The 26,422-nt window shown below is 57.0% G+C and overlaps 1 protein-coding gene across 3 annotated transcripts; it reads left to right on the top strand.

Annotated features, from left to right (window-relative positions):
- The first annotated feature begins 8,409 nt into the window (after nucleotides 1-8,409).
- CHST1 (carbohydrate sulfotransferase 1) lies at nucleotides 8,410-25,504 on the top strand. Of its 3 annotated transcripts, none has more exons than XM_029208377.1 (4): nucleotides 8,410-8,819; nucleotides 21,314-21,436; nucleotides 22,115-22,208; nucleotides 23,386-25,504. In XM_029208377.1, the coding sequence occupies exon 4, from the start codon at nucleotides 23,428-23,430 to the stop codon at nucleotides 24,661-24,663; it is 1,236 nt and encodes a 411-aa protein (XP_029064210.1). In that variant the 5' UTR covers nucleotides 8,410-8,819; nucleotides 21,314-21,436; nucleotides 22,115-22,208; nucleotides 23,386-23,427; the 3' UTR covers nucleotides 24,664-25,504. The 3 variants fall into 3 exon arrangements, with proteins under 3 accessions (XP_029064210.1, XP_029064209.1, XP_029064208.1); XM_029208376.1 differs by lacking the exon at nucleotides 8,410-8,819 and adding an exon at nucleotides 13,146-13,860; XM_029208375.1 differs by lacking the exon at nucleotides 8,410-8,819 and having other exon boundaries at nucleotides 13,146-21,436.
- Nucleotides 25,505-26,422: the final 918 nt, after the last annotated feature.

Genomic DNA, 26,422 nt, shown 5'->3' with positions numbered 1-26,422 from the left:
ATGCTGCTGCTTGGTGGGTGAGGAGTGGGTCCTGCCAAGACGCGCCTGCTCTGCTCCAGGCTCCGTGCTCTGGCTCCTCTGCATCTCGTCTCCCCTCACAATAATCCGGACAGGGACATGTCATTTTGTAGATGAAGAAACTGAGGCACAAAGAGATGAAGTTACTTGCCGGCAGTGTTATGGCCAGGAAGTGGCAGAGCTGGGATCCGGAGCCAGGACTCTAAACCAAGCTGGTCCTTTTCGAGCAGGACATGATGAGCGGCAGTGAGCTAAAGCCTCACGTTCCTCCGAGGAGGGCTGCCCCTCACTGCCCGCCTGCAGCCGGGTCGGGCAGGTGTTCTGGCCACACCTGTTGGCCTCCCTGGGCCTGGGCCTCCCTGGGTTTGCTTGGAGGCACCTGGGAAAGGAACGTACGAGAGAACAATAGTAGAGTGAGGAGCAGTGGGCAGGGCGGGGACCTGGGCAGCCGCCCTCAGCTGGAGGGCGCGGCACCCACCCTCTTTAGGGGCTGGTAGGGGGCTGGGCTCTCTGAGGTCAGCAGCTTCTCCGCAGCTCCCGCCCTGGCCCAGCCTCCAGGCTCTCAGGCCACAGTGGGCCCTGGATGGTCCACGGTGGATCCCAGCCGTGAACTTTTCCCAGCTGGGCAGCCACAGCCAGTTGCAGTGTGGCTGGGTTCGAGGAGGGGAGACAGGCTGGAGACAGGTGGGGAGAGTAGAGAGAGGCCGTTTGACTTTGGAATTAAATGCTCTGAAGCAATGGATATAATGGCTTGGGAGTTGGCAACTCAGGCACTCTTTTATTGTTTGCTTTAATTTCACTTACTTTTTGAAGAAGTAATACACTCCTATGGGTTAAGAAAGGGGTATATGGTGGAAAGTCTTCCTCCAGCCTGTGGCCAGCCATGGGGCTCCTGTTCCCAGAGGCAACCGTGGTGACTGTGTGTCTGTCCAGAGATAATCTAATGTAAGCATGCAAACAGATTTGTACAGACAGTATTTTAAGGCATGTGTTTGCGTATACCTGGAAACTAATGTTTTACACATCACCCTTTTTCACTTAACAGTGTATCTTGGCGATCTATTAATGTATTAGTATACAAAAAGCTTCCCTCGTCTTTCATTATGGCTGGGTAATATTCCATTCTATGGATGTACTGTCATTTTTTTTACTTAAATGTAATTTACATATAGCAATTTATATACAGCAAAATGCACAAATCTTCAGTGGACAGCACAATGAAAGTGTGTGTGTACACCCATGTGACCACCACCCAGAGAGAGAACTTTGCACTACCCTGGAAAGTTCCCTTATGCCCCTTCCCAGTTAATACCCCTGTCAGGGACTTACCATTATTCTGACTTCCATAACCCCACCTCAGGTTCCTTATCTTAAAATGGGGGGTCATGTTGGAACTGACTCACTTGGTTGTTGTGGGGATAATGAAGGTACCTAGGATAGTGCCTTGCACATAGCAATTGTCTGACAAAGGATGGATATCAGGATTGTTATAAATAAGTCCCTGGTCAGTGTTCTTTCTCCTGCCTCTGCCTGGGCTCTCCAGTTACCTCCAGATTCTCTCTCTCTCTCTCTCTCTCTCTCTCACACACACACACACACACACACACACACACACACTCTCTCTCTCTCTCTCTCTCTCTCACACACACCGTCTAGCCACCGAGATAGAGCAAGAGGGTCATTGTGCAAAGCCCAGGCTGCGTGAATGGCTCCATTGTTTCTGGGCTGACTTCTCAGAGCCAGCCGGTGCAGCACTGACCAGGGCTGGGCTGTCCAGTGGGAGGTGCCCACGGGCCCCTGGCCAAGGGCTGACCACACCTGGCAGAACACTCCCTTCCTCTCCTTCCCCAGAGGGAGGAGGGAAAGAGCAACGTTTTGGCCTGGGGCTGGGCAAGGGGAGCCCAGAGGACACCTCCCCTTCTCCGCTCGGCCTCCTGGCTCCCGAATGCCAGGGGCTGGGGTGTCTGCAGGTGGCGGACTCTGAGCTGCACCTCGGAGCCCAGAGGCTGGGGGCAGATGAGGCGTGGGGAACAGGTGAGAAAAGGGAAGTGGGCGCTGAGTGCTTACTTATCCCTTCTCCCCTCCCGGGGTCAATGGATGTGGACAGCCTGGGGGTCTGGAGGAAGTGGCCCATAGGGAACACCCAGAAGCAGCACCCCTCTCCAGGCAGCTCACACCCTGGGAACTGGCCCAGGAGGCAGGCCTCCTGGTTGCCTCTGGGCCGGACTCCCCAGGGTGGGACTTCATACTGGCGTGAAAGGTGAACCTTTACCCCTGCTGAGCTTCTCCAAGATTCCTCAGAGGTGAGGCCTACGGGCAGCCCTGGCATCTATCATCTCCTGACCCTTCACCCTCTAATATCCACCTATGAGATCCAGTGCGGTGCCCACTCTCACCCTGCTTGTTACCACCTGTCAGCAGAGAACGTGCCAGAAGGGCTTCTACCTGCTCAGCACCAGCCAGGGCTGGGGAAGGGATTGCCTTGGGGACCAACATGAGGTGAGTGCCCATGAGCAAGAGGTAGTGAGGGGGTGTGAGGAGAGACAGGCAATAGGCTGGCCTGGAGGCAAGTGAGGGGCTTGGGGGACCTGGCGAGTCGGGGACAAGGGTTTACCAGACAAGGATCCAGGCTTCCTGAGGGCTCTTCCTGCCTCAAGAGACCAGACTGGACTTTCCTGGCCGCTCTAGGCAGCCCGTGTCCCTAGAGTCTGGGCCAGGGCTTGGTGGCCTCCCATAGTCCCAGGACATGCCATTATTTACTTTTTGGGCCCAGACACTGTCCCTTCTTCCCTCTCCCTGCCACTTGGACACATGCCCCACAGAGCTTGGGCCTCTACCTGTACGTTGCCCGGTTCCGAGCTGGACCATACACCCTGGTCTGAACTGTCCTATCCAGGGGCTGAGGCTTCTGTAGGCAGGAGCACAGGAAGGAGCCCAGCCTGCCAGGAGCCTGTCTTACCTGGTCAGCCTCTCTTGCCATGGTAACAGCCCTGCTGAGGCCTGGGAATTACCCAGGCTGGGGGGTTTTAATTGCAGCCCACCATCCTGTTCTGTCCACTCCAGGCTCCCAACACCTCCCCAGCCCTAGGGCCGATTCACTGTACCCTATTTTTACATCAGACACAGGGAATGCGGCCCATCTTAGGCCTTGTCTGCCTTTGGTCAGTCTGTCCATCTCCTCCATGGTTCTGTGGCCGGCTGTCTCGGGGTTTGCCCTGGGTAGGGAGACTGAGGTGGAAGTCTTCTCCAGATGAGCACAGGCTATGGGCCTGCATCTCCACCCTGCCAGCAGGTAAGCTCTCGGAAGCACCTATGGAAACACTGGATCCCGAGAGTACCCCCTGATTTTCCTCAGCCTGGGCCTTTGTGGGTAAGTGTGGCAATGGTCGCAGAGTGGCTTAGGGAAGGTCAACTTCTGTGCTGGACTTCTTCCTCAGAGGACAGCCGGAGCAGACTCCTTCTTCAGAAGGAAGTGGCCATCTGGCCTCCTGTGATCTCTCCGTCCTCCCGGAAACTATGGGGGACTTGGATGAACCTCGCCTTGCCAAGATCTGGGCTGGACCGTGTGAGGCCCGAGGAAGGAAGATGGAGCCTGGAGGATGCGATGGGGCCTGCGTCAATCAGCTGAGAATGAAGACAGACCCCTCCTGCCTCCCATCCAGCAGGCGCGGAAGGGCCGGAGCCCTGGGGTGACAGGGCTGGTCTGGGCAGCGGGTGTGTTGTGGCTTGGTTACCTGCTAGAAGTAAACCGTTTCCTCCCATTTACCGAGATTTGCTGGCATCCTCTGATTTACTTGGAGCGTTTTGCTCTGTAACCGGAGAAGGAGAGGGACTGTCTGTTGGGAGTAGGTCCAAGAAGAGAAGGAGTAAGGAGGGAACAGGGCCCTCCTCCCTGGCCCCTTGGCCTGCCTTTGAGGCCAGGGATTAGAGGTTGTAGCCACCAGCAGGACCAGCTCTTCATAGAGAGGTATTGGGAAACTAGGGTACAAGCAGTTATGCCTCAGGGCCCTGGGGACCTAGGACCCCTCTGTTGGGGAAGGTGCTGCTCCTCTGGCCTCTGGCAGCCCAAGGACTGGGGCTCTGGGGGCATCAGGAGTCACCCCTTGGCCTGGACATTAGATTCCCCACAAAGGCCAAAATCAGGGAGGCCTGACGGGGGTGAGGGCACTCCTTCAAGTAGCCTCATGGCCTTTGGTAAGTTCTAGAGCAGGAGAAGACAAACATGACAGATGGCCAGTGGTGACTGCAGCTGACACCCTGGTCTGGGAGAAGCACAGATTCCCTTTGAGGGATTCACAGAGACCCTTTTAGGTGGGGCAGTAGGGTGACCTTTCAAGGGGCTTCGGCTGAGGACCTGACAGGGCAGAAAAGGACAAGAACAGGGGTCTGGGGGTTTTGGCCAAAATGATGTGGTATTCTGAATCCAGGAGCTGGCAAGGCCTGGTGACTCCTGGGCCTGGTGACCCACAGGGATCTTATGAGGAAGATATGGGATCACATATTCCTGAGGGAACAGTTCAATACCTGGTCCCAGGTAAGGTGTTCAAATATTTGTTTTATTTTAACCACAGAGAAGTTTAGGTCCCTTGATTCATCCAGAAGGGGAATTTATCCAGAACAGGGCAGAATTGGGGGATAAGAGGTATGTATCAGACCTTCTCCTCAAAAAGCTGGAGGCCCAGCTGAAGGCTCAACTCACTTCCTGTGTGGCCTCGGGTAAGTCGTTTAACCTCTCTGGGCCTCAGTTTGCTCATCTATGAAATGAGGGAGTCGGTATAGCTCACCTCTGAGGGCTCCTCCAACTCTTGTCATTGAATGGGCCTCCTCCGCAGCACCCCTTTCACAGCATCTGTGGGGAAACCGAGGCTCCAGAGGATGGGTCCACTGCGCCTTGCCACCTCTGCCCAGGCTTTTCAGGTTGGAACTTTCTCTACAGGTGCTGCAGGCTCTCAGGCCTGAAGTCTGGGAATAGTCAGGAGCCATTTTCCATGCACTCGCCGCCTTGTCAGCATCCCCGTGAGACAGGGGAAATTGAGGATCGCAGAGGCAGATCTTAAATCAAAACCTGTACCATCAATCTCCTGGAACAGACTGAAGTAACTAGGTGGGTGGCACAGACTGCCACTGCATGGACAGCAAGAGATATTAAAAAGCTGAAATCTTGAGCCCCCAAACCCCTTAACCAATTTCCCCAAACCCCAGGGACCTGCATACTGAAGCTCATTCTAGAGTTCCCCAGGGGGGTCTGGGGGCTTTATTTGAGAAAACCCCTATGCCTGGGGGCTTCGGAAGGCCCTAACCCCTGCCATTGTCCTCCCCAGCCCACTCCACCTGCTGTTCTTCCCTGCGGGCACCCCCACCACCAGAGTCGGGCTGGCAGTGGTGGGGCAGCTAAGTGGTTAGTGGGTAGAGCCAGACTGCTCGCTCAAATCCTGGCTCCATTGCTCACCAGCTCTGCAAACCTTGGCAAGCCGCTTCACCTGAATAGCTCTCAGTTTCTCTCATCTAGAAAATGAGAATGATAATAACTCCCTCATAGGGCTGTTTTGAGGATGAAACAGAATAATACACACAAAGCAAATAGTACAGCGCCTGGCACAGGGTAAGACCTCTAACATCAGCCATTAATGTTAATCTTCCTATATTACTCCACAAATGAGCTCCATCCAGCTAGCTGCTGCTGCTTCTCACAGGCTCTCCTGCTCTTTTGCCTTTTTACACCCTACCCATCCCTCCAGCCTCGGCTGAATTGCCTTTTCCTCCAGGAAGCCCTCCCTGAATGACCCGCCCAGGCTCCATCTTCCCCTGACTTCTAAGGCTACATATTTTGTGCCAGAGTCACATTTGCAGCAGCTGCTTTTTGCTGCTTCATCGGGATCCGAATTCCCTGAGCAAAGGCCGATATTCTCCTTCCTCTCTTCCCCTGTAGCATTTGCCACAGTGCAGTGCACACAGTAGGTGCTCACGAAACACTCACGCTTGTCAACTGGGAGATTCCAGAAAATGAAACAGAATCCCGGTGTTCCTGAGCCCAGCTCTTTCGTCTATTTTTAGAGTTGAAACATTCTTAAAAAAAAAAAAAAAAATCCAAATTTCACTCCGTCTTTACACTACAACCCCACCAATCTTTTCATGTCAGCCAGATGTACATTTCCCTCCTCTCCACCCGAAATACACTAGAATTTGAAAAATGAGGTGTTGGATCTGAGAGGGCAAGATAGAGAAGGCACTCTCTAAACCCTGGCTATTCTTGTCAGGCTGAAGACTAGGGGAGGGATTAGCTCTGGGTGAAAGAAGGTTCTGATGGCTCAGCTCTGGGCTATTAGAGGTTGGTTTTCTACAGAGGGACAAACGGGATTTTGAAACATGAAGCTCTTGCCTCTGGAAGGTCAGCTCTCTTGTTAGGCATCCCAGAGCACGGCCACGCCTCGGGGGCACGCTGGGAAACAGATCCGGTCACCTTGAGTTCAGGATTGAGGACTGGCGCTACCACCCCGGCTGTGGTGGGTGGAAGGCGGGCAGGGCTGCGGCTGCAGCAGGAAAACACACTGGTAGATGAGTTTGGGTCACACTGGATCACGCTGGCTTGATGGGCATCCACTGCCAGGCTTGTGGCCAGCGGTGGTGGGGGAGTTTCTAATTACGAATTTGCAATCGTGACCAAGATAAATGACCGTTTGGTTTGGTGGGACCCTGGGGACAGGGGCTTTCATACCATGTGGTTCTGTGTGGAGAGAGAGTCTTAGTGATCGGAATCCTGAGTCCCCCAGAGAAGCATAGAGGCCACATCTTCCTCTGGGTGAGTGAGTGAATATTCATTCCTGGCTACCCTGAACACCAACTAGTCAATAACAGTAACAGCACGGTGCAATTATCAAGCCCTTACCACGTGCCAGACACAGTGCTGAGGGCTCTGCATACATTTCACCATCTAGTGTTTTATAGCAGCCCCATGAGGTGAGGACCGGTATCTCCATCTTCTGGAGGAGGAAAGTGAGGCGCAAAGAGGCTGCATCATTCACGCAAATACATGGCAGGTTGTGACCCAAGAGCTCCTGTGCCACACTCTGCAACACTGTTTGCGGTTGGGTGGCGGCCTTCAGTCCTGGGCGAGGAGGCTTCCGCAGGGTGCTGGAAGTTCTCAAGTCATCCGTGGCTCTCTGGCCCCTGTCTGGCTATGACTGGAAATCAGAGATTCAGAGATGGGTGGAGATGGAAGCTGACTGCCTTTCCTGGCCTGAGAAGATGATTGCTTGGTCAGAGCTGAGGAGGGACAGGGGATCAGCCAGTGCAACCACATCCCCTTCTCCAGGTGAGGCTTCGGTGGTGGCCAGCCCCAGCTCAGACGCGGTGGCAGAGCTGCGCGTTCCTGCTGTCCCCTCCAGCCCAGGGGCCACTAATCTCATGTATTCTCTGCCTGTTTACCCTGCTTCTCCTACACTTCACTCTGAGAGGCCAGGGGTCCGTTTGTCTTGTCACCGAGTCCCTGGTGCCCATGCAGGCCTGGCCTGCGGGAGATGCTCAGTCAATATTTGTGCAAAGAATGAGAGGCTGAGGCGCTCAGCCTGCGGGCTGTGGGCTCTGTGGGCAGGTCTCCCTACGTAAGGGCAGCAGTGACTCCAGGTTTCCACCTAGGAGTGCCAAGGGCTGGTAGGAAGGGGCTGGGCAGGGCGGGGGTGGCACTGGCCTGGAAGAGGTTCTGCCAGCAAATCCTCCTTAATGCCCCCCCCCAACCACCCCCTTGACCCTGCCCAAGAGGTACAAATGGAACAGGGGCAAATGATTCACCTACACAGCTGAGAAGTAAAGGGGGTGGAGGGGGTGGGCTAGGGGTGCGTGTTGAGGTATTGGCACTAAAAGATGGTTGGCTCCTGTTCTGGGTTTTGGAGTGTCCCACCCGCGCACCCGTTGCGCTGGCTAGGGAAGGGGTAGAGGACAGCCGGGCCCGGGGCTAGGCTGGGGCTCCAGCCGAAATTCTGGAGGGGGAGGGCACTCAGGCAGAAGGCCCTCGGAGAGCGCCCCCGGGGGGCGGGGCGGGGGGTGGGGAGAGGGTACGGAAAGAGGTGCCAATGGGTAGCCTGCGCCCTCGCTCCCCGGTCTCCCAAAACCCGGGGTGTAGGTGTGGCTCCCCCGGGTTTGGGTGGGTTGTCACAGGAACCGGCCTGTGGAGGGGGTGTCGCTAGCGCTGGTGGCTGGGGCAGAGCGGGGAGCGGGAGCCGGCAGGAGGCGCGGGGAGTCTGAGGGCGCGCGGTGGAGGGGTGGGGAAGAGCAGGGGGCGGGCGGCAGCCGAGGGGCGGGCGGCTTTGGGGGGTGGAGCCCGGACCGCAGCGCCTGCCGCTCGCTCGGCGCTGTAGCGGCCGCCGCCGCCGCCGCCGCCGCCGCCGCCGCCGCTGCTCAGGACTCGGGACCCAGGGCGGGCGGGCGCTCGGCGAGGCTCAGGCGCTTGCGGCTGCTGCTCTCCTCCGTCGCCCCGGGCTGCGGCGCTCCGGGTCCCGGCCCACGGCCCGGCGCCCCTGGGGCCCTCGCGTTCCCGTCCCCGGTCCCGCGCCCTGCTCCGGAGAACGCTCTCAGCTGGCCCGGGCTCGCGCCCCCGGGCCATGAAGAGGGGCCCGTGAGGGGCGCGCGGAGGCGGTGGAAGAGGAGGGAGGAGGGAGGCCGAGGAGGAGGGCGCGGGGGGCGGAGGATGCCGCCGCCGCCGCCGCCGCCACCGCCGCCCGCCGGCCCCCCGCGAGCCTGACTCCAGACCCGAGGATGGAGCCGGCGCGGGGCGCTGCAGCGGCTCCCGGTGCGCCCCGGACCAGGTACCGGCCGGGCCCGGCGGGCCCCGGGGCGGGCGGGCGCGGACACTGACCGTAGCAGCCGGGAGGGGCGCGGGCGCGGTGGGAGACGCCCCTCCGCTCGGGGACGGTCGCTGAGGGCGGTGCGGGGCGGGGGGAGGACAGCAGCTTGTCGGGCGCAGGAAAGGGCTTCCCGGGCTGGCGGTGGGTGAGCGCCGCGCTCACCCTAGCCCTCCCCGCCCCCATTTGGGGAGGCAGCAAACTTGAGACGCGCGGCGGCCCCGGGGCGCCCGCTCCCCTTCGCTGCGAAGCGCACTTGGGGGCTGCCCGAGGCTCATCGTCCCACAGCCTGCCCGGCTCCGGGCTGCTGAGAAGCCTGGAAACCCTGAGGTCCCCACGCCTGGCACCAACTTTCCAAACCAGGGTTGCGTGCGGAGACAGGGGCAGCCTCCTGCTTCCTGCCCCCCGCCCCTGCCCCGCACCGGCACCGACCACTCTGCGCTGAACTGGTCGGGGGGCGGGCGGGGCAGGGGCTGCTGGAAGGTGCAGAACCCCCGCGGAAGCCAGAACCACCCTCCTGCTCTTCCCTGGGTAGGACCCGGAGAGCAGCGCCTCCCGGGCTCTGGGAACCCAGAGCGGCCTTGGCCGGGAAGCTAGGGGTTAAAAGGTAAGACCTAATGGTCGTCCTAGGGTGGCACCTTGGCCTGAATTTTGATACCACAGGATACCTCCGTCCCCATCCTGCGCCTGCCCCTTCCCAGGATTACTTTCCTCACCTCTGGTGCAGCTTTTCTCCGGATGGACTTGAACACTGCTCCTAAGCTGGAGGCTTCTAAGAAAGGCCACTGGGGAGTCCAAGTGCCAGAGGATGGGCTTAGACCTTTGACAGAGAGGTGGGGGCAGGAGATGGGGAGGTGGATGTCCAGTCAAGGACAGACATTGAGCCCAGCATCTTCCCGAGGGCCGATAGGGGCTGGAGGCAGAGGGGACCTGGGATTGGGGGCAGGAGGTAGGCACCCTGGCTGGGAGGCCAGAGGAGCTGTAGGTATAAGAGGCAAGCAGGTGGGGGCCGAGGTACTAGGTACCTGCTTCAAGGGTTCCTCAACCCCTTGAGGTGGGGCTGGCTGTCTCAGGCAGAGAGACCTTACCTGGGCAGGCAGTACCGGGGCTCCAGTCCTCGGCTGCTGGGGACACTTAACAGGCATCACCATGACCCTGTTTCTTTTTCTAAGTGCTCTCACCATCATGACTCACACATCGGATTCACTGGGGAGGTATCAAGCCTCCAACCTATTCTCTTCCCCTGCCTCCTGGGTTTTCAGGGAGCTACTGGGGAAAGGAGGGGGTGGATTTGCCCTGGGGCCTTAGCCCCCTGAGAGAGGCTAGGAGCCTGGCATTGCAAACTTTCATTTCCCTGCTGCTGTTCTGATCAGGGCAGGTGAGCGGCCTAGGCCAGGCCAGGGTGGGAGGGCAAGTGAGAGGAAGTCTCTTCTAATGATTCCCCCAACCCCGCTGAGGCTTTGAAATCATAGCGCCGCCTCCCTCCTGGCACAAACAATGCCGACCTCCTCACCTCAAAGCAGAAACACATTTCCCCCCTAAAATCCAAATTTCCCTCTTTGCTGAGTATTGCAATGTTTTTGGCCAGAGGTTTGCTCTTCTACATCTGAAGTCAAGCTCCTCTTGCAGACAAGCTTCCCTCTTCCCAGGCCCTGAAGTCCCCCCGCCCCCGCATTAGAAGGGATGTAGAGCCCTCTTACCTCCCTGTTCCCCGCCCACAGGGCCCTACTTCCAGAGGAGGAGTGGTGCCGATGGAGCTCATATAGGGGTATGTGTGTACCGGCTGCACACACACGGAGGAGGTGTACATCTGTGCTCCAGAGTCTGCAGGGGGTCCCAGATGCCATGCTTTCATTGCGGGGGGGGGGGGCAGGCTTGTGCCCCACCCCCAGTTCCCCTTGTCCACATTCCTGTTTCTCTCCCTTGCCCACTGTGGGTCTCTCTTTACTTTTCCAACGCACTCTGCATTGGTGCGGGGAGAGAGCATTTGATATTCATAATCTGGTTCAGAGAAGGTCCCGAAGCCCTGAGTCACTGTATGGTTTCTATGGAAACAGACTTGTTCAGAGGACTCGGTGTAGCGCGGCCAGCGCTGGTGGGGGAGAAGGGAAACATATAGTAAAATCAGGCTCCACAAGTGTGGCAGGAGTTGGACCAACTCCCTTCAAGGGGGGCAGGGAGAGGCTGGGCAAGGCTCTGGGGTCCTTACAGGAGGGGCTGCCTCTCCCCACCCACTGGGGTTATGCCCCTCCCGCCCCAGGAGCTGCTCGGCTCCCTCTGTGGCTCTTGGCAGGTTGCTGCTTCTCCCATGGGCTTTCTGACTAGGTGCCAAGGCTTATGGCCGCCACCGTACGCCTCAGTCTCCTCCTCTGTGAAATGGGGAAAATAAGAGCACTTTACCTACCTCATGGGGTTGTTGGGAAGGTCAAATGCATTAATATGAGGAAGACACTCAGAACGCAGCCATAGTAAGTGTTCAATAAGTGTCATTATTATTAATTCAGGTGTTGGAAGGAACGCCCCTGGCAGTGCATTCACCTGGATCCATCCTCTGCATTTGGCAGGTGGTCTTGACATCTGGCAGGGCTGGCCTCCTGCTTTGGAAGAGCCTCCCCAGCAGTGCCGGTGCACCCCCAGCTGGGAACCAGCCATCCATTTCTTCCTCCCACGGAGCACTTATTTAGGTTGCCGAGGGCTTGAGCACCACGCTAGGGAGTCCTGGCTCCCGTTCAGACCCCACCTGTCTAGGAGCTTTGTGGGAACAAATCCTCCAAGTCCAAATGGATGGGCAGCTTCCCGCTTCAGCCCCCTTGAAATTGGGCCAGAGGCAGAGGGGCAGGAGAGGTCCAGGCTTTGAGGACAGAGAGAGGGGACCGGAATGGGGCAACTTGCCCTGATCCTGGAGAGGCCGGTTCACCTGGCTGGAGAAGCATCTCCCGATGATCCACCAAACAGGGGTCAGGAACTCTCCAGAAAGATAACAGACGCTGGCCTCCTCAGCTCCGCAGGTTAGAACCTCTGCTGCTGAAGTGTTCCCAGCGTACCCTACAGGTCTGGACTGGCTCGGGGCTCCAGCCTGAGGCGCCAGCTGGTGCGCTACTGCCCACCTGCCCACACCTCCTTAGCCCAGCAGCGCCTGCCTCGGCAGCGTCTGTGCGTGGCTTGAGGGCACTCTGAGCTCCAGTGATGGCCCAGCCAGTCTCCCTCACCCGCCCTTCTTTCAGTTGCTGCCCTCCCCTCCCTGGCCTGCAGACAGCCCCTCCTCCTTTCCGTGTCACTGTTCCCCTCCTCCCCTCCCATAAGGTGGGCTTCAGCTCCAAGCTCCCTAAAGGCAATCCCTGTATCAGTACCAGCTCTCAGAGCTGCAAAGCATCCTCTTGTCCGTCCTATTTTATCTGCTTGTCCGTCCTATTTTACAGGTGGGAAAACTGAGATTCTTGGGGTTTGCCTGTTAAAGCCATCACCCAAGCTAGCCGTGGCTGCTCCCAGCTCCACCCCAGCCCTGGGGATGCCCATCCCTCTTCCCTGGCTCTCCAGGTAGCCCCAGATGCTGCCCAGAACCTTCCCTACCCTCCTCCATGCTGACAGTTTCCTGCCAAGGTTCTTCCCTCGGGCCTCTCTGGACCGCTTTGCCATCCTCACTGGTGTTCACAACACCTTCTAATTTAAAGCCTCTGCAAATTTCATTAACAGACTGTTTACTCCCTCTCTCAGGATCATTAATGAAGATGTTAGATAAGATCTGACCCAGCGCTGGGTCTTGGCAGCCCTGCCCCCTCTCCCAGACTCTGTCCCTCAACCCCTTACCCCTGGCTTTGCCTCCTCCACCCAGGACCCTTAGGACCTGCCCCCTCTTGCTTTCAGCCCCATGACAAGTGCTTAGGGCCAAGTCTGTTTGAATTAGTTTTGTAAGATTGCTTGAGGCGCTGTATCAAATGCTTTGCCAAAAATCAAGATATATTACCCTGCCTGCATTTCCTTCATCTACCAGTCTTGTAGTTCTATCAAGAAAGCTATCAAGTTTGTCAGGCATGATTTGTTCTTTATAAAGCCCCACGGTGCCGCGTGGGGCACAGAGTTCCTGCGTTTTCTAAATGTTTAGAGATTCCCTCTTTGTGTTTGCTCCTTGATTAGAGTTGCAAGGCTGTGGGCTGGGAATTGTCGGGAATGCTCATCTCTTCTTCCCCTGGGATGGGGAACAGAGCACAGCCCTCCCCTTCTCCCGGTCTCTGCTTGGGGGAGTGAGTAGTTTGGCACCCACTGAGTCCCTGCCATGTTCTGGGGGCCCCAAGCTGTGCACTGGGGGTGGGGGTGTGCAGGGGGCCTGGTGCCCTCCCTCAGGGATTCTGTAAGCAGATGAAGACGACAGACAAGTGTGATGCTGACATTCCGAAGGTATCACTGAGTGAGTACCTGGCACCATGCACTGGGAGCGTTACCATAACGCTAAGAGCATTATGTTTGGGATCTTAGTTAAGCCCCTCACCTCCCCTGGGAGGTGGGCATGATCTCCCCTCCCCAGGGGCCTGCTAAGGTCTTGGGAGGGTAAGGCTGCCCTGGACCCAAGGTCTGTTTGTCACCCTCTGCTGTGTTGCTCCTAACCACTTAAGTGCACCTTACAGGGTGTACAGAGTCAGGAGAGTAACTGGAGTGGCTCTGACCAAGGATTTTAGCGGGTCAGAGAGGGAAGGAAGGGAAGCCTTTAGGGAACACCTTGGACAGGGGAGAACTTCGCTGCATGTGCACCTCACGCACAGCACCCCGTGGCCCGCATCCAGTTCTCAGCTGTGAGAACGAGTTGCGTAACCTCTGTGAGCCTCGGTCCCTCACCTGTGAGGTGGGCCCTCCATGAGCAGCCGTCATTATGTCTTCTGGAGGTCCCTGTTGTCCCTGCAGGGATACTCATGTTACCAGTGAGGGGCTCCCCCTAACGCTTCTCATCCAGGAGACAGAGGACTGACAGATTGAACTGTCTGGCATCCTTGGGACCAGCTGCAGGCTGGTGGTAAGTTCTGGGCTTAGGGACCAGTGGGGACCTCGGGGCCTTGAGCCCAAACCCTTTGCCCCATTCCAGACCACTTCAGGCAAGGTGGTAATGAAGACATCTTTGGTGTCCTCTTGGCCGCATAGGATTTGGGCATTCCTGGCCATGAAGCCACCCACTCTGCCCTCTACTTGCCTAGCCAGACCTGGAGCCCGGGAGTGGGGAGCAGAGTGCGTTTTGGTTGCTGCCTATCACGTGGGACGCAGCACCAGGCTGGTCCGCACCCATTACCTCTTGTAATCTTTGCGATGATCGCCCCTTCGTCATCCAGCTGGGGAGGTAGTACCCCCTGGGAAGTGGTGAGAAGGTACCCAAGCTCACGCATGTGATGTGCTGGGAACCAGGCAGGAAGGGCCCTAGGCAGCCCGCATCCCTCCAGCTGACACCGCAGGGGTCTGATCCTTGGAGACGGTCACTAGGTTGGATGAGCCCACGTCTGGGTTTGGGTGAATGCTGAGGTCAGGGTTGGCAACAGTGTGTGTGGGGACCCTGGTGGCCACCTTGGCCCTGGCACTCCCTGCCCCTCCCCTCTAGTCTCCTGGTGCTGGGTGCCAATCTTGCTCTTGGGTGTGGCCTGAGGGCTTAAGCTTTGTGGTTAGGGCTGGGGCTTGGGGGTCCTCGGAGCTGAGCTTGAATCCTGGCCCTACCACGGACTAGCTACGCGCACTTGGACGAGTTCCCTCACTTGCCCGAGCCTCGTGCTCCTCACCTGTGAAAGATGGCAGTGGTACCTGCGGTAAGAAGCCATTCGATGGGAGCCAGGACCGTGATCATATCTGGGTATCTGCTCCCGCAGCCCCTCCATCCAGTGTTATAGCCCCCAGGCTCAGGTGAGCCTCCCCCTGCTCCCAGCTCTCCCTCCCTCATCCCCAGGGACCAGCTGGGCCTTAGGCAGGTGGCCCGAGCCTGGAGACTCCAGGATCCAGGGACAGATGGCCCCGCCCAGCTCCCCCAGCAGCAGCCCCCTGTGCTTTAGCTCCTGTTGGCGGTTTCCCATCCTTGAAGCTGGGAGGAGGGGCCGAAGCCCCGGTATCCAGGGGGTGGGGCCTGGGTACTCTCCGGCTCAGGCTGTGGCTGCTGCGGAGGGGAGGGGGGACAGGAAACCGGGGCCTTTCCGCCCAGTGTCGGTGCAGAAGGGTCCCGCCTACCACAGGCCGTAGGCCGGGCTGTGGTAGGTTCAGCCTGAGACAGGGAACCGGGCCCTTCTGACTCACTGCTCCCCGGTGGGGAGTCGGGCACGCTGGAGCCTTGTGCCAGGAGGTCGGTCCGTCTCCCCGCTGCTGGGGAAAACTTCCCTCAGGTCGGGCCGGACCCGCTGACCCGCTGGGCCCAGGGCAGGGCAGTACGTAGTCTCTGCAGCCCGAACAACAAGGGTCTCCAACCCCACGGGTGGTGGGAGCTTCATGGAGGAGGCTGTGGCACTGCTTTGATTCCTTGAACGTTTCCAGGCCACTGTAGCCTGTTTGTAGGTTAGAGTAGTCCCTAAAAGTCATGCCCAGGGTTCTTACTTAATGAGTCCTGCTCTGTGCCCAGCCCTGTGCTGAGCTTCGTCAGCTTTCTGTCTCACAGCCCAAATACTCGAAAGATTCTGTGATCGTCTTTCCCATTTCATAGATAAAGGCAACTGAGACCTATTGAGGTTAGGTGCCCTGCACAAGGTCTCATAGCTGTAAGGCATCAGCAGTGGGAGTCAACCCGGGCCTGGCTGGCCCCGCAGCCAGGGTGCCCAACCACCACCCAGCCTGCTGCCTTGCATGCCTGTGGGTAACTTCTCAGGGAGGCTTGAGACAACATGCATGTCCCCAGGGTCCTCACTTGTGGACGCTGGAGACACCAGAGCTCCTAAGAGGCAGCCAGGCAGCTCTGCTGATGGTGACAAGTTGGTGGACGGTCACCCTCTGGATGCTTGTCCTTGGAACCACGATTGTAAGAACTTGCCCTCATTGGAGGTGCCCGAAGGATGTTCTGGTTCTGTGGGGTCTGTGGATAAGCCACAGGGCCCGGGCGCTATAGAGGTTGTACACGAAATCCATGTTCGTGTTGGTGCAGATTCTGGGGAGAAGGACCATACGTAGACCTCACAGTGTTTCAGGTTGAGGGGGCACGACTCCAAAGACAAAGAAGCACTGGGGCCTCCAGTAACCCCTTGGCTGACCCAGACCACAGAGGCTGAGTTTGGACCCCACCAGATCGCCTCCCCTGGAAGGTTGCACTGGCTGAACTCTATGTGGGCATACCGCTCGCCTTGAAGGTTGATTCAGGACACAGCCCTGCGAAGCTTCTCCTTGGACTTATTAGGTGTGAGGTCTACCTGCTCAGGGCTCTCTAGGAGACCCTTAAGAAGAAATCTTGTGCTGGATTCAGTATCAGTAATAGCTGGGCATCTCTTGAGCAGGTGCTTTAATCTTCATCTCACGGATGCTATGAAACGTGTAAGTGAAATATTTCCTTTTTCCCACTGGCAGCCAGGTAGCTCTGACCTGTCTGTGTCGCCCAGAAGTGTCTTGGCTGTTGTATGCTACGTGGCTCCTAGTTCTTTCAGACTTTCGTACCCCTGTTTTCCCCTTGCCTCATTTTCATCACCCCATTTTCCTTAGGAAGAAAAAACCTTGCCGTTTTATGTGTTTTAGGCTTAACTAAACAAACATTTATGGTGGATCGATGCTGGCCACTGCAGACGCAGGGATTAAGCATTTCCTTTCTGCAGTCTCCATCCCAGAGGCCTGTTTGCCAACTCCGCCCCCCCCGCCCCCGTCCAGTTCCCTCTGCCCCTTGCTCCAGTTCCTGGGACCCCAGAGCCTTGGGGCCCCTCCATACTGGCTCCTGAGTCTGGTGAGAAATACAATGTTCAGGTTTCTTCCTCTGCTTTTCCTGTCTCCCCAGGGCTTCACAAAAGGAGGAAAATAGTGACAGGGAGAAAAAACGGGGAGGGGAGTCATTTCCCCAACTCAGGCCTTTAGCTGCTCCCCAAAGCCCCAGGCCCCCTTTTGAGGTCTCGCCCTTTTTCAGCTGCTGCCTTGTCTCAGCAGCCCCAGGTGACTGCTGTCCCCCACCTGAGCAGACCAAGCCCAGTTCTGGCAGAAAGGTGGTGAATTCAACCCTGGTGCCTTGGAAATGTGGGAGGAGAGAGCTGGCCGGCAGTGCCCTGGGGACGGAATCGGGGACACAGTGAGACGCCAGTGCTGAGTTTCAGTGCCCCACCCTGTCCCCTCCAGTTCTTGCGTGGGGTAGCTTCACTCTGTCCCCCAAGGTTAATAAACTCAAACTGAAACAACACACTCAGTATAAACTATGCCTTCCTCCCACCCGTCTCCTAGCTCCTCCCACTGGGCAGCTACAGTTAACTGGTTCAGTGCAAGTTCTTGTGGTTGTTCATGCATACATTCAAATACATAGATATATATTCACACACATCCCCTTTTTAAAAATGAGAAATGGTGGCACACTATTGCCCATGTCTTTTTTGGCCCTAGATTTTTTACTTAATATTTCGGGTGATGTTTCCACATCAGTGCTTACACATCTGTGGAGCCTTCTCGGATAGAATCAGTTGAAAAGAAAACCCTAGGGTCGAGGAGAATGCTAATAATGAAGGGGTTAAGCCTCTAGGGAAGAGAAGGGATGCCCACATGTGAGTTTTAGGACGTTTAAGAACCTTCTAATTGTGTGTATTAAATTGTGGGCACAAATGGGGCTTCCTGGGGAGAGGGATTGTGTCTCTCCAAGGGGGGTCCGTGGCCCAGTAAAGATAAAGATCCATAGCACTGTGTTGCATGGGATTTAATAGAGCAGGTGGCAGGGGCTAACTCTGCAGAGGGCAGAGCCCCTTGGTCCTTGGGCCTCACTGGGGCAGCCACGGATCAGACTGAGGCAGGGGCAGAGCTGCCAGCCCTGGTATATTCTTGGAAGGTGACTGGAGCCTTCCCACTTCCGAAGGAGGGTCCCCCAGCCTGCAGCGAGGGTGGCCCTGACTCTGAGGATGGAGTATGGGGTCTTCCTGGGATCAGAAAACTCCAGTGGCCAGATCTGGGAAGCCCTTAGAGTCATTGGATCTATGGAAAAACTGAGGCGCAAAGAGGCCAGGCGGGTGAGTCCAAGGTCACCCAGCCGGGGAAATGCCGAGCCTGTGGGCTGCCCCTGCCTGTGACATTCAGTTTAGGGTTCCTTCCCCTGCCAGAGCGGAATGAGACTAGGAAGCAGAGGCCCTCCAGATGATGTGAGGCTGCCTGTTGCTGCTTGCCTCTTGCTGTGTGGGTGAGGGAGAGGGGGTGGCGTGTCATCCTCACACCTCATGCCACCTGCAACATCACCTCCCGCTGCCTGCATCCTCACGTTAGGCTGCAGCCAACCAGCCAGGACTTCTGAACCCAGCAAAGACGCAGCGCTAAGAGGCTGCACTACAGGACGTGGCCACTAGAGGGAGGTAGGAAAGCCACTGCGGTGGCTCCGCAGGAGAAAGCTCCCAGGCTGGGAGAGGAGCCGAGGGAAGAAGGGGTTTTGGGCAGAGACCTGCCTGGCAGAGGTCTGGGCACAGCGGTTAGGGAGAGTGATAATGTGTTCTGAGGGGCTTCCCTGAGACAAAAAGCAAACAAGACATTTAATGATGATAATAGTAACATTTGTTGAGTGCCTACTCCATGCCAGGCACTGTATTAACTAATTAGTCCTTACAACAGCCTTGTTAAGATTGTCCCTACTTCTCAGGTGAGAACACGAAGGTCCGGGGAGATTGAGAAATCTGGTCATCAACGGGGCTAGTGCCAGAGCCACTGTCCCAAGCACAAGGCTGTGCCCTATTATATGCCTGTTCATATAACCACCGCTATGGTTGTACCTCCTTTACGGGTGGGGAGACGGAGGCTCAGAGACAACTGGTGAGTCACCCGGGTCCATGCACCTGCTAAGTGACAGATCCAGGTGGTTTCATGGCTTGAGCTCTTAGTTCTGAATTACAGTTCTCCCAGGAAGAGGTGTTTTCCACTCCCATCCCGTGCCCTGCTTTATCTGAGCTTTCTTTTGGGAGTGGGTGACTTCCAACAGAAGTTACAGGTTCTTGGCCCCTGTGTCTAAGGCTCGCCTGGATTTTGACTAACCAGAGGTGGAGGGAGGCCATGCCAGAGGCTGCTAGAAGCCCAGAGAGGGGCTCTGGGGCTCACAGTCTGGCTTAGAGGATGAGGATCTTGAGGAGTCCTTTGCAGTGGCCAAAGCTCCCCTGGGAACAAAGGGCCTGGCCTCGGGGCCTCTGGTTTCCAGGGCAGATGCCTCCAGCATACCAAGGATGCTTGGCCGGCCGTGGCCCCGGCTCTGCCAGGCTGGCAGGAGAGCAGGGGCCGTTCTAGGAGGGCCAGATTTCCTCCATCTTCCCGTTCCCATGCCCTCGCTTTGCCCTCCTCGGGCGGGGTGAGGGGGATGGCTTGTGTCTGGGCCTTCAAACACATTCCCCTCCCGTGTGTCCAGGCTGCACCTAGTGAATCCGAGTCCTACTTTTTTAGGGATTTATAACTTTGCAATGATGCTTTAGTTACTTCTGATTTATTGACAAAGACAGCAGGTTCCAGGCCTGGCCTTACGTTTCTTTGGGTGGCGGTAGGGAGGGGAAGTGGGGGGAAGAAACTTAAATGGTCTCCTCCCTGAAAGGTGCTCCTCTTTAAAGATAACCTTGGGTGAATTGTTTTTGGAACTGGAATCCTAGAGTTAAGTGGAGTCCCTTTAAGCCTTCTGTTTCCTGTCTTGGTGGGGACCAAAGGGTGTTGGATGTAGTTGAAGAGGGAGTGGGTCAGGGAGGAGGGTTCGAGCATGGACTCTAGAGCATACCGCCCGAGCTGGTATCCTGGCTCTACCTCTTACTAAGGGTGTGAGCTTGGGGAAGTTATCTAACCTTGCAGAACCTCAGTCTGCTTATCTGTAGAATGGGACTATGACCTCACAAGGTTAGTGAGGGCTAGACGAACTGATGCCTGGGAAGGGAGCATATGCCTGGGAGAAACATCTCGAATGCCCAGTAAGTGCTTGCTTTCCTTTGTGTGATTTTATCCGTAGTGCCCAGAACAGTGCCTGGCTCATACTAGGTAACTAACATGCTTGTGAATAAATACAAAGGAAATACAGTGGAACGAAACAGCATTGCAACTAAAGAATGGACCCCTAAATAACTTAAAAATATTACTTTGCATGAATATTGGTGGCTTTCCCTCCCTGTTCTCTAAAGGTGTTCACATTTGTCTTGGGGCACTTGGAAAGGGTGGGCCTGCACTTTGCAGGGGAGTCACATTTAATGCAGAGAAGCTGTTCTCTCTGGGTACCGATGGAGACGGCACCTTCTGCTGTGGTGGGGTGAGGCAGGGTGGGATGGGATGTGGTCAGGGCTGTGGTGTTTCTCTGGTCACACTGGGAGTTTCCCTAGAATTTAGACTGTGCTTTCCCCTATTTACTGCCACCTGGTGACATGGTACTGCTTCCTCTAGGTACCAAGTGGAGTTTCATACTTAAAACAGGACTCCTAGGCCCCAGAGCCTCAGCCGGCCCCCTGCCATCTCACTCCAGCTTCTGTGCCCCTCCTCAAGCTTCAGCATGTTTCTTCCCCACTGTGCTGGTGTGAAGGGGCCACAGCACTGGCCTAAGAGTCTGTCCCAGAGGGATTCGAGTCTCTGCTACTTCTTCCTTGCTTATCATGCCCGTTTGCTTAGTCTTTGAATCTTAATTTCATCATCTGAACAATGGGAGTGAGGACGGTGACCTTCCAGAGGGGGCTGTAAGGAATAACATGATGTGGCGAGTTGGGTGAGTGAGCCGAGCCAGGCAGCACTGCAGGTTTGGGAAATGAGGACCTACTCGCCCTGCCCTCAAGGGAGTCGTTCCATACAGGGGATGTGGGAAGCAGATTCACAAGGCACAGGAGTTCACCCCATCAGCCACGAGCCAGTAGATCGACCAGACCAGACAGCAAAGGGAAGAAACGTGCTCTAAGTCTCAGAAACCGTCTGAAGTCCCCTTCTAATGTCCGGTCCCTCTCACGCTGATTCACAAATGCGGGCGGGGGGGGCATTAATTGAATGCATGTTCGAAGACCAAGTACAGGTAACCTGGAGGAACAGTAAATCAAATCTCCTTAGAAGGAAGGAGAGTGGGCTCTGGGGAACCTGCTAGATGGGGGTAAGCCAAGCATGTGAGTTCAGGTAGGTTTCTCCACCTCTCTGTGCCTCAGCTTTCTCTTCTGTGAAATGGAGCCAATACTTTCCATGTCAAGTTCTTGCGGGGAATTGATGAGCTAGGGCGGGGAAACCGCTTAGCACTTAGGAAATACTCAGTAGACACTAACAAAAATAACGTTGCCATCTTGGTGTTTTAACTTAGGATCTGTGAAGAGCATCCAGATCCCGGATGCTCCCTGGTCCACTTTTGCTTTGAGTTTCAGGTAGCCGTTCTCCTCTCTCCGGGTGGCTAGAAGAGGAACCTCACTTCCTGGCTGTCCCCTCCTCTTGGGCCTCAGCGTGTGGGTGGTCTCGGCTGAGCCACCGCTTCCGCCTGGAGATCTGGGGTGAGCACCCCTGTCCTTGCTGACTTCCGCTAACCCCCCTCTTGGGGAATCACTGAACAAGTTGAATTGCAAAGGGTCAGGATGCTCTGCTGATTTTAACTGCAGAACCAGTCTGGACCGTGCCCCGGCCCCATTTGCTGGGACAACTTTGACTCTGACTGTTTCGTTCTTGGGCACTAGCCGCTGTATCTGGTTGGGTCAGTCTGGTCACCAGAGCTGAACTGAGCTCGCCAGGCCTGGGGGTGTTTGCGGCCGGTGGATTTCTTCGCAGCTCCCTCTGGTGGTAGCTGGGAGGGGTGCCTCCACGGGGGGCTTGCCCAAGTGGGGCACCAATGCTCAGCCAGCTGGGCGGGCAGGCTCGTCAGCTCCCTGCCCACTGGGGCGTGGTGTGAGCACAGGGACTGAGACTTGCTAGGAGGATATGGGTAGGGGGTGGAAGAGGTGGGTGAAGGAGGTGGGATGCAGCCCAGGCCTCAGAGGGCTGGATCCAGGGGATGAGAGATGGCAATGGGTTATTTGGAGCTCTGAGTCAGTGATAAATCTGGGAGAGCAGGCAGGGCCTTTGCTGTGCAGCCCTGGAGAGCTGTCTGTGGGGCGCAGGACACAGGAGAGAAGGGGTGGGGAGGGAGGAGCTTGGAGCCCCCCTTCAGCACCCCTGCCTTCCCTCTCTCCTTGCAGTCTTGTGGCCACAGGGCTGCACAGGCAGTGACTGCCGGCTGGGCCTGGAGACCTGGCGGCTGCGGACTGCCCAGCCCAGAACAGCCCCTCTTTGGTGAGTCGTGGAGTCCTCTCTGCCCCGCCTTCCCCAGGGCTGGTCACCGAGCTAGCCCATCTCGGGGGGGCGGCTTTCCGACGCCCAGCTTAGCTCCTCTTCCCTGCTCTCCCTGCCCTCCCCATCCCCCATGCTTTCTCAGTTCCTCGAGATGCCCCTTCTGTACCACCCCTTCCTCTTCTCACTGCCCTGCCTGGGTTCTCTGGGGCCACTGTTGGATCACAGTGGGGTCCCTGCGCTTACCCTGTGGGCAGAAGGGGGTGAGGGCCTAAAGGTGGAGGCCCTTGAGGACTGGCTGGGGGAGGGGGGCTGGAGGAACCAGTTCACTCTGCTGACAGTAGGGTCATCTGCCCCATGGCCTGGACCCCTCCCTCAGTGGCCAGGAGGAAATCCTGGAGGGCGCTGGGGCCCAGGAAGGGATGCTTCTCAGCAGCCCCTGGACCCTGCCTCTGCTCTGGGCCTGCTGACTCTTAGGGACTCTGTGAGCCCCGGGAGTCCTCTTCTGGAATAAGCTAGTCACCTGCATCTGTAACTTTGGGGGGGCAGGGGGGAGGGCATGACACAATTGTCCACCTTTCCCGGCCCAGTAGGCATGGGATGCTCGCAGCCCCCCAACTCACGGTGTGCAGGGGTTCTTTCTGCATGAGGACTTGGGTCAGGGGGAGGCATCTGACGTGGACTCTTCTTCCTCTTGGGGGTGGGCAGGGGATGGAGGAAAGATGACCACCTGGGGAACTGGGTGCCAGCTCGTGGGGTGAAGGAGATGCAGGTGGGCCTAGGAGATGCCGGCAGGGGTGGCAGGCAGTGAGAGGGGAATGACTTGAGCTGGGAACTGGTCATTCCCAAGTGTGGGAGTTGGGAGTGTTGGGGTCCTGCCCAGTCAGGCCCCACTGAGGAACCCAGCTCATGATAGGAGACCCCACAGCCTTCTGTAGGGTAAACCCCAGGGTATGGGAACCAGTCCCTAAAGGCTCCCAGGAGTTCCCAGAGAATGGTAAAGTCTAGTGCAGGAGCCACGTAGGCCTCAGATGCATGTGTGAGCACTGACGCAGGGAGCTGGAGCCCTTCCCCAGGCGGGCTGGACACCAGCTTCCCCAAGGGAGCAAGCCAGTGCCGCTGGCCTTGGGAGGCACCCAAGCCTGGCTGCTCCCTGATGGCTGCCCGTCTTTGCCCACAGACCTCACATGGTGGAGAAGCAGCCCCATGAAGGTGCCCAGCCATGCAATGTTCCTGGAAGGCCGTCCTCCTCCTTGCCCTGGCCTCCATCGCCATCCAGTACACGGCCATTCGCACCTTCACCGCCAAGTCCTTCCACACCTGCCCGGGTCTGGCGGAGGCGGGGATGGCCGAGCGGCTGTGCGAAGAGAGCCCCACCTTCGCCTATAACCTCTCCCGAAAGACCCACATCCTCATCCTGGCCACCACGCGCAGCGGCTCCTCCTTCGTGGGCCAGCTCTTCAACCAGCACCTGGACGTCTTCTACCTGTTTGAGCCCCTCTACCACGTCCAGAACACGCTCATCCCCCGCTTCACCCAGGGCAAGAGCCCCGCGGATCGGCGGGTCATGCTGGGAGCCAGCCGTGACCTCCTGAGGAGCCTCTACGACTGTGACCTCTACTTCCTGGAGAACTACATCAAGCCGCCGCCCGTCAACCACACCACCGACAGGATCTTCCGCCGCGGGGCCAGCAGGGTACTGTGCTCTCGCCCCGTGTGCGACCCTCCGGGCTCCGCGGACCTGGTGCTGGAGGAGGGGGATTGCGTGCGCAAGTGCGGCCTGCTAAACTTGACGGTGGCCGCCGAGGCCTGTCGGGAGCGCAGCCACGTGGCCATTAAGACGGTGCGGGTGCCCGAGGTTAACGACTTGCGGGCCCTGGTTGAAGACCCCCGGTTAAACCTCAAGGTCATCCAGCTGGTCCGAGACCCACGTGGCATTCTGGCTTCCCGCAGCGAGACCTTCCGCGACACGTACCGGCTCTGGCGGCTCTGGTACGGCACCGGGAGGAAGCCCTACAACCTGGACGTGACGCAGCTGACCACGGTGTGCGAGGACTTCTCCAACTCCGTGTCCACCGGCCTCATGCGGCCCCCGTGGCTCAAGGGCAAGTACATGCTGGTGCGCTACGAGGACCTGGCCAGGAACCCCATGAAGAAGACCGAGGAGATCTACGGCTTCCTGGGCATCCCCTTGGACAGCCACGTGGCGCGCTGGATCCAGAACAACACGCGGGGAGACCCCACCCTGGGCAAGCACAAATACGGCACCGTGCGAAACTCGGCGGCCACGGCCGAGAAGTGGCGCTTCCGCCTCTCCTACGACATTGTGGCCTTTGCCCAGAACGCGTGCCAGCGGGTGCTGGCGCAGCTGGGCTACAAGATGGCCAAGTCGGAGGAGGAGCTCAAGAACCCCTCCATCAGCTTGGTGGAGGGGCGGGACTTCCGCCCTTTCTCGTGACCAGGGCTCTGTGGGTGGGGGAGAGGGGGACACGGTGTCGGCTTTGATAAAATGGACCGTTTTGAACTGTTGCCTTACTTACCCCTCCCTCTCCCGCCCCGTCTTTGTGTCCTCCCTACCCCCTGTCCAGACCCCGCTTCCTCTGCCTCTCTTTGTCTCTGAAATTTGCACTAAGTCTTGGACAGGAATCTCTGGGGCAGAGGGGGCCTGAAGTGGGGTCCAGCCCCAGACCCACCCCGTTCAGACACAAGGATGTGTGTCTCTGGTAGATGGTGACAATGTTTACAAGCACCGCACTTACACATTCACACATGCGCGCACACACACGGGCACCTGAGAGGAGAGACACCCCAAACCACACAACTTCTGAAGCTTCTCCAACGGACGAGTGGCGAGGGTATGGTAGTTTTTGCACTGTCTTACTTCTACGAGGTAAGAAGTTAAAAACAAAAAGGCCACCTCTCTCTAATTTATGAATGGCGTTTATCCCTCCCCATCCTGCTTCTGCCCCCCAATGCCCACTGCCCCTCCCTCCCTTGGAGCAGAGAAACTGCCCCCTCCTGCCTGGCCTTGCCTGTCAGGTGAGCAGGTTTTTACTGTGAGGTGAATGTGGACCTTGTTTATTTTTTCCAGTCTGTGGCAATGCTGTTCGTCTGTCTGAGTCTTGTGGCTGCCCCTGGACCAGTGATGGCTGATAAATGTTATGGTTTTCTGATTGATCTTGGGGTCCATCTGTGATATTTCTTTGTGCCAAAAAGAAGAAAAAAAAAAGTGGTTCGGTTTGCTAAATGAACATTGAAATGCTTTATATGTGTTTTCTGTAAATAAAAGAGTGCAATAATGTCTGAATATGATTATGGGACATTCTGAACGGGCAAAGGCAGAAATCGGTGGAGTCTAGGTGTTTCTGGCTTTGCGGAGGAGAGAGAAGGAGATGGAGGTGGGGATTCAATGACCAGTTGCTGGCTTTCAGAATTCACGTCACCCTCATCACCCTCAACACTGAGTTCACGGTTTCATTTCCCTCCGGTCAGTTGAGACCAGGCACCTTATAGCCAGGGGTGATGTTCAAAATATTTAACAAGTGGTATGGCTTGCCGAATCACTGTCTGGAGATCCTGATGAGGTCCTGGTGACCCTTTCCTGTGCCAGATGTTACCTCTATTAATTGCTGGGTCTGTGGAAAGGATAGCCAGGTGGGGGAGGGATATTCAAGGGATGTGTTGGCTCAGGCCGGTGGCTGCTTATCAGTGGTCTGAAAGTATTCCAGGATTTTAACAAGTAGTGCAGGTGTACTGGTGTCTACACTGGTGGAACATCAGCTGTGCTTACTTCCTTTCCCATCCTTGGCAATTTAACAGCTTCCCCAGCTCTTTTCCCAAGAAAACAGCTGGTCCCTAGGGTGGAGTTCACAGCTTTGTTGTCCTGGGACAGAGGGAGTCTGTCTGGGATTAGGTAGCCCCAGTGGTCTTGGGCTTCTCAAGCTTGGAAGAGCCGTTTTACCAGGTCACCCAGGGCAGTTCGGCCTTCAAAGGATTTATTTGTGATAACCAAGCCTGCACGACAGAGAATCAGAAACCAGAGTGCTGGCCTGCTTTTAGGGTAAAGACCCAACTCTCAGTGCTCTTGGAGGCCCCGCATGTCCTGACTCCTGCCCAACTCTAGTTTCACCCTCACCATGCTCCCCTTCACATTCACTCTCTGGTCTTCCTGCTTTCTTTTAATTCCTTGAACCCACCGAGGTTAGAGTCCCCAATTT

The sequence above is a fragment of the Monodon monoceros genome, unplaced genomic scaffold (genome assembly GCF_005190385.1).
Source record: "Monodon monoceros isolate NGI ecotype Baffin Bay Population unplaced genomic scaffold, NGI_Narwhal_1 Super_Scaffold_7, whole genome shotgun sequence".
In the NCBI taxonomy this organism is placed as follows: Eukaryota; Metazoa; Chordata; class Mammalia; order Artiodactyla; family Monodontidae; genus Monodon; species Monodon monoceros.
The sequence above is the reverse complement of the archived record's forward strand: the minus strand, read 5'-3'. Positions and strand labels throughout refer to the sequence as shown.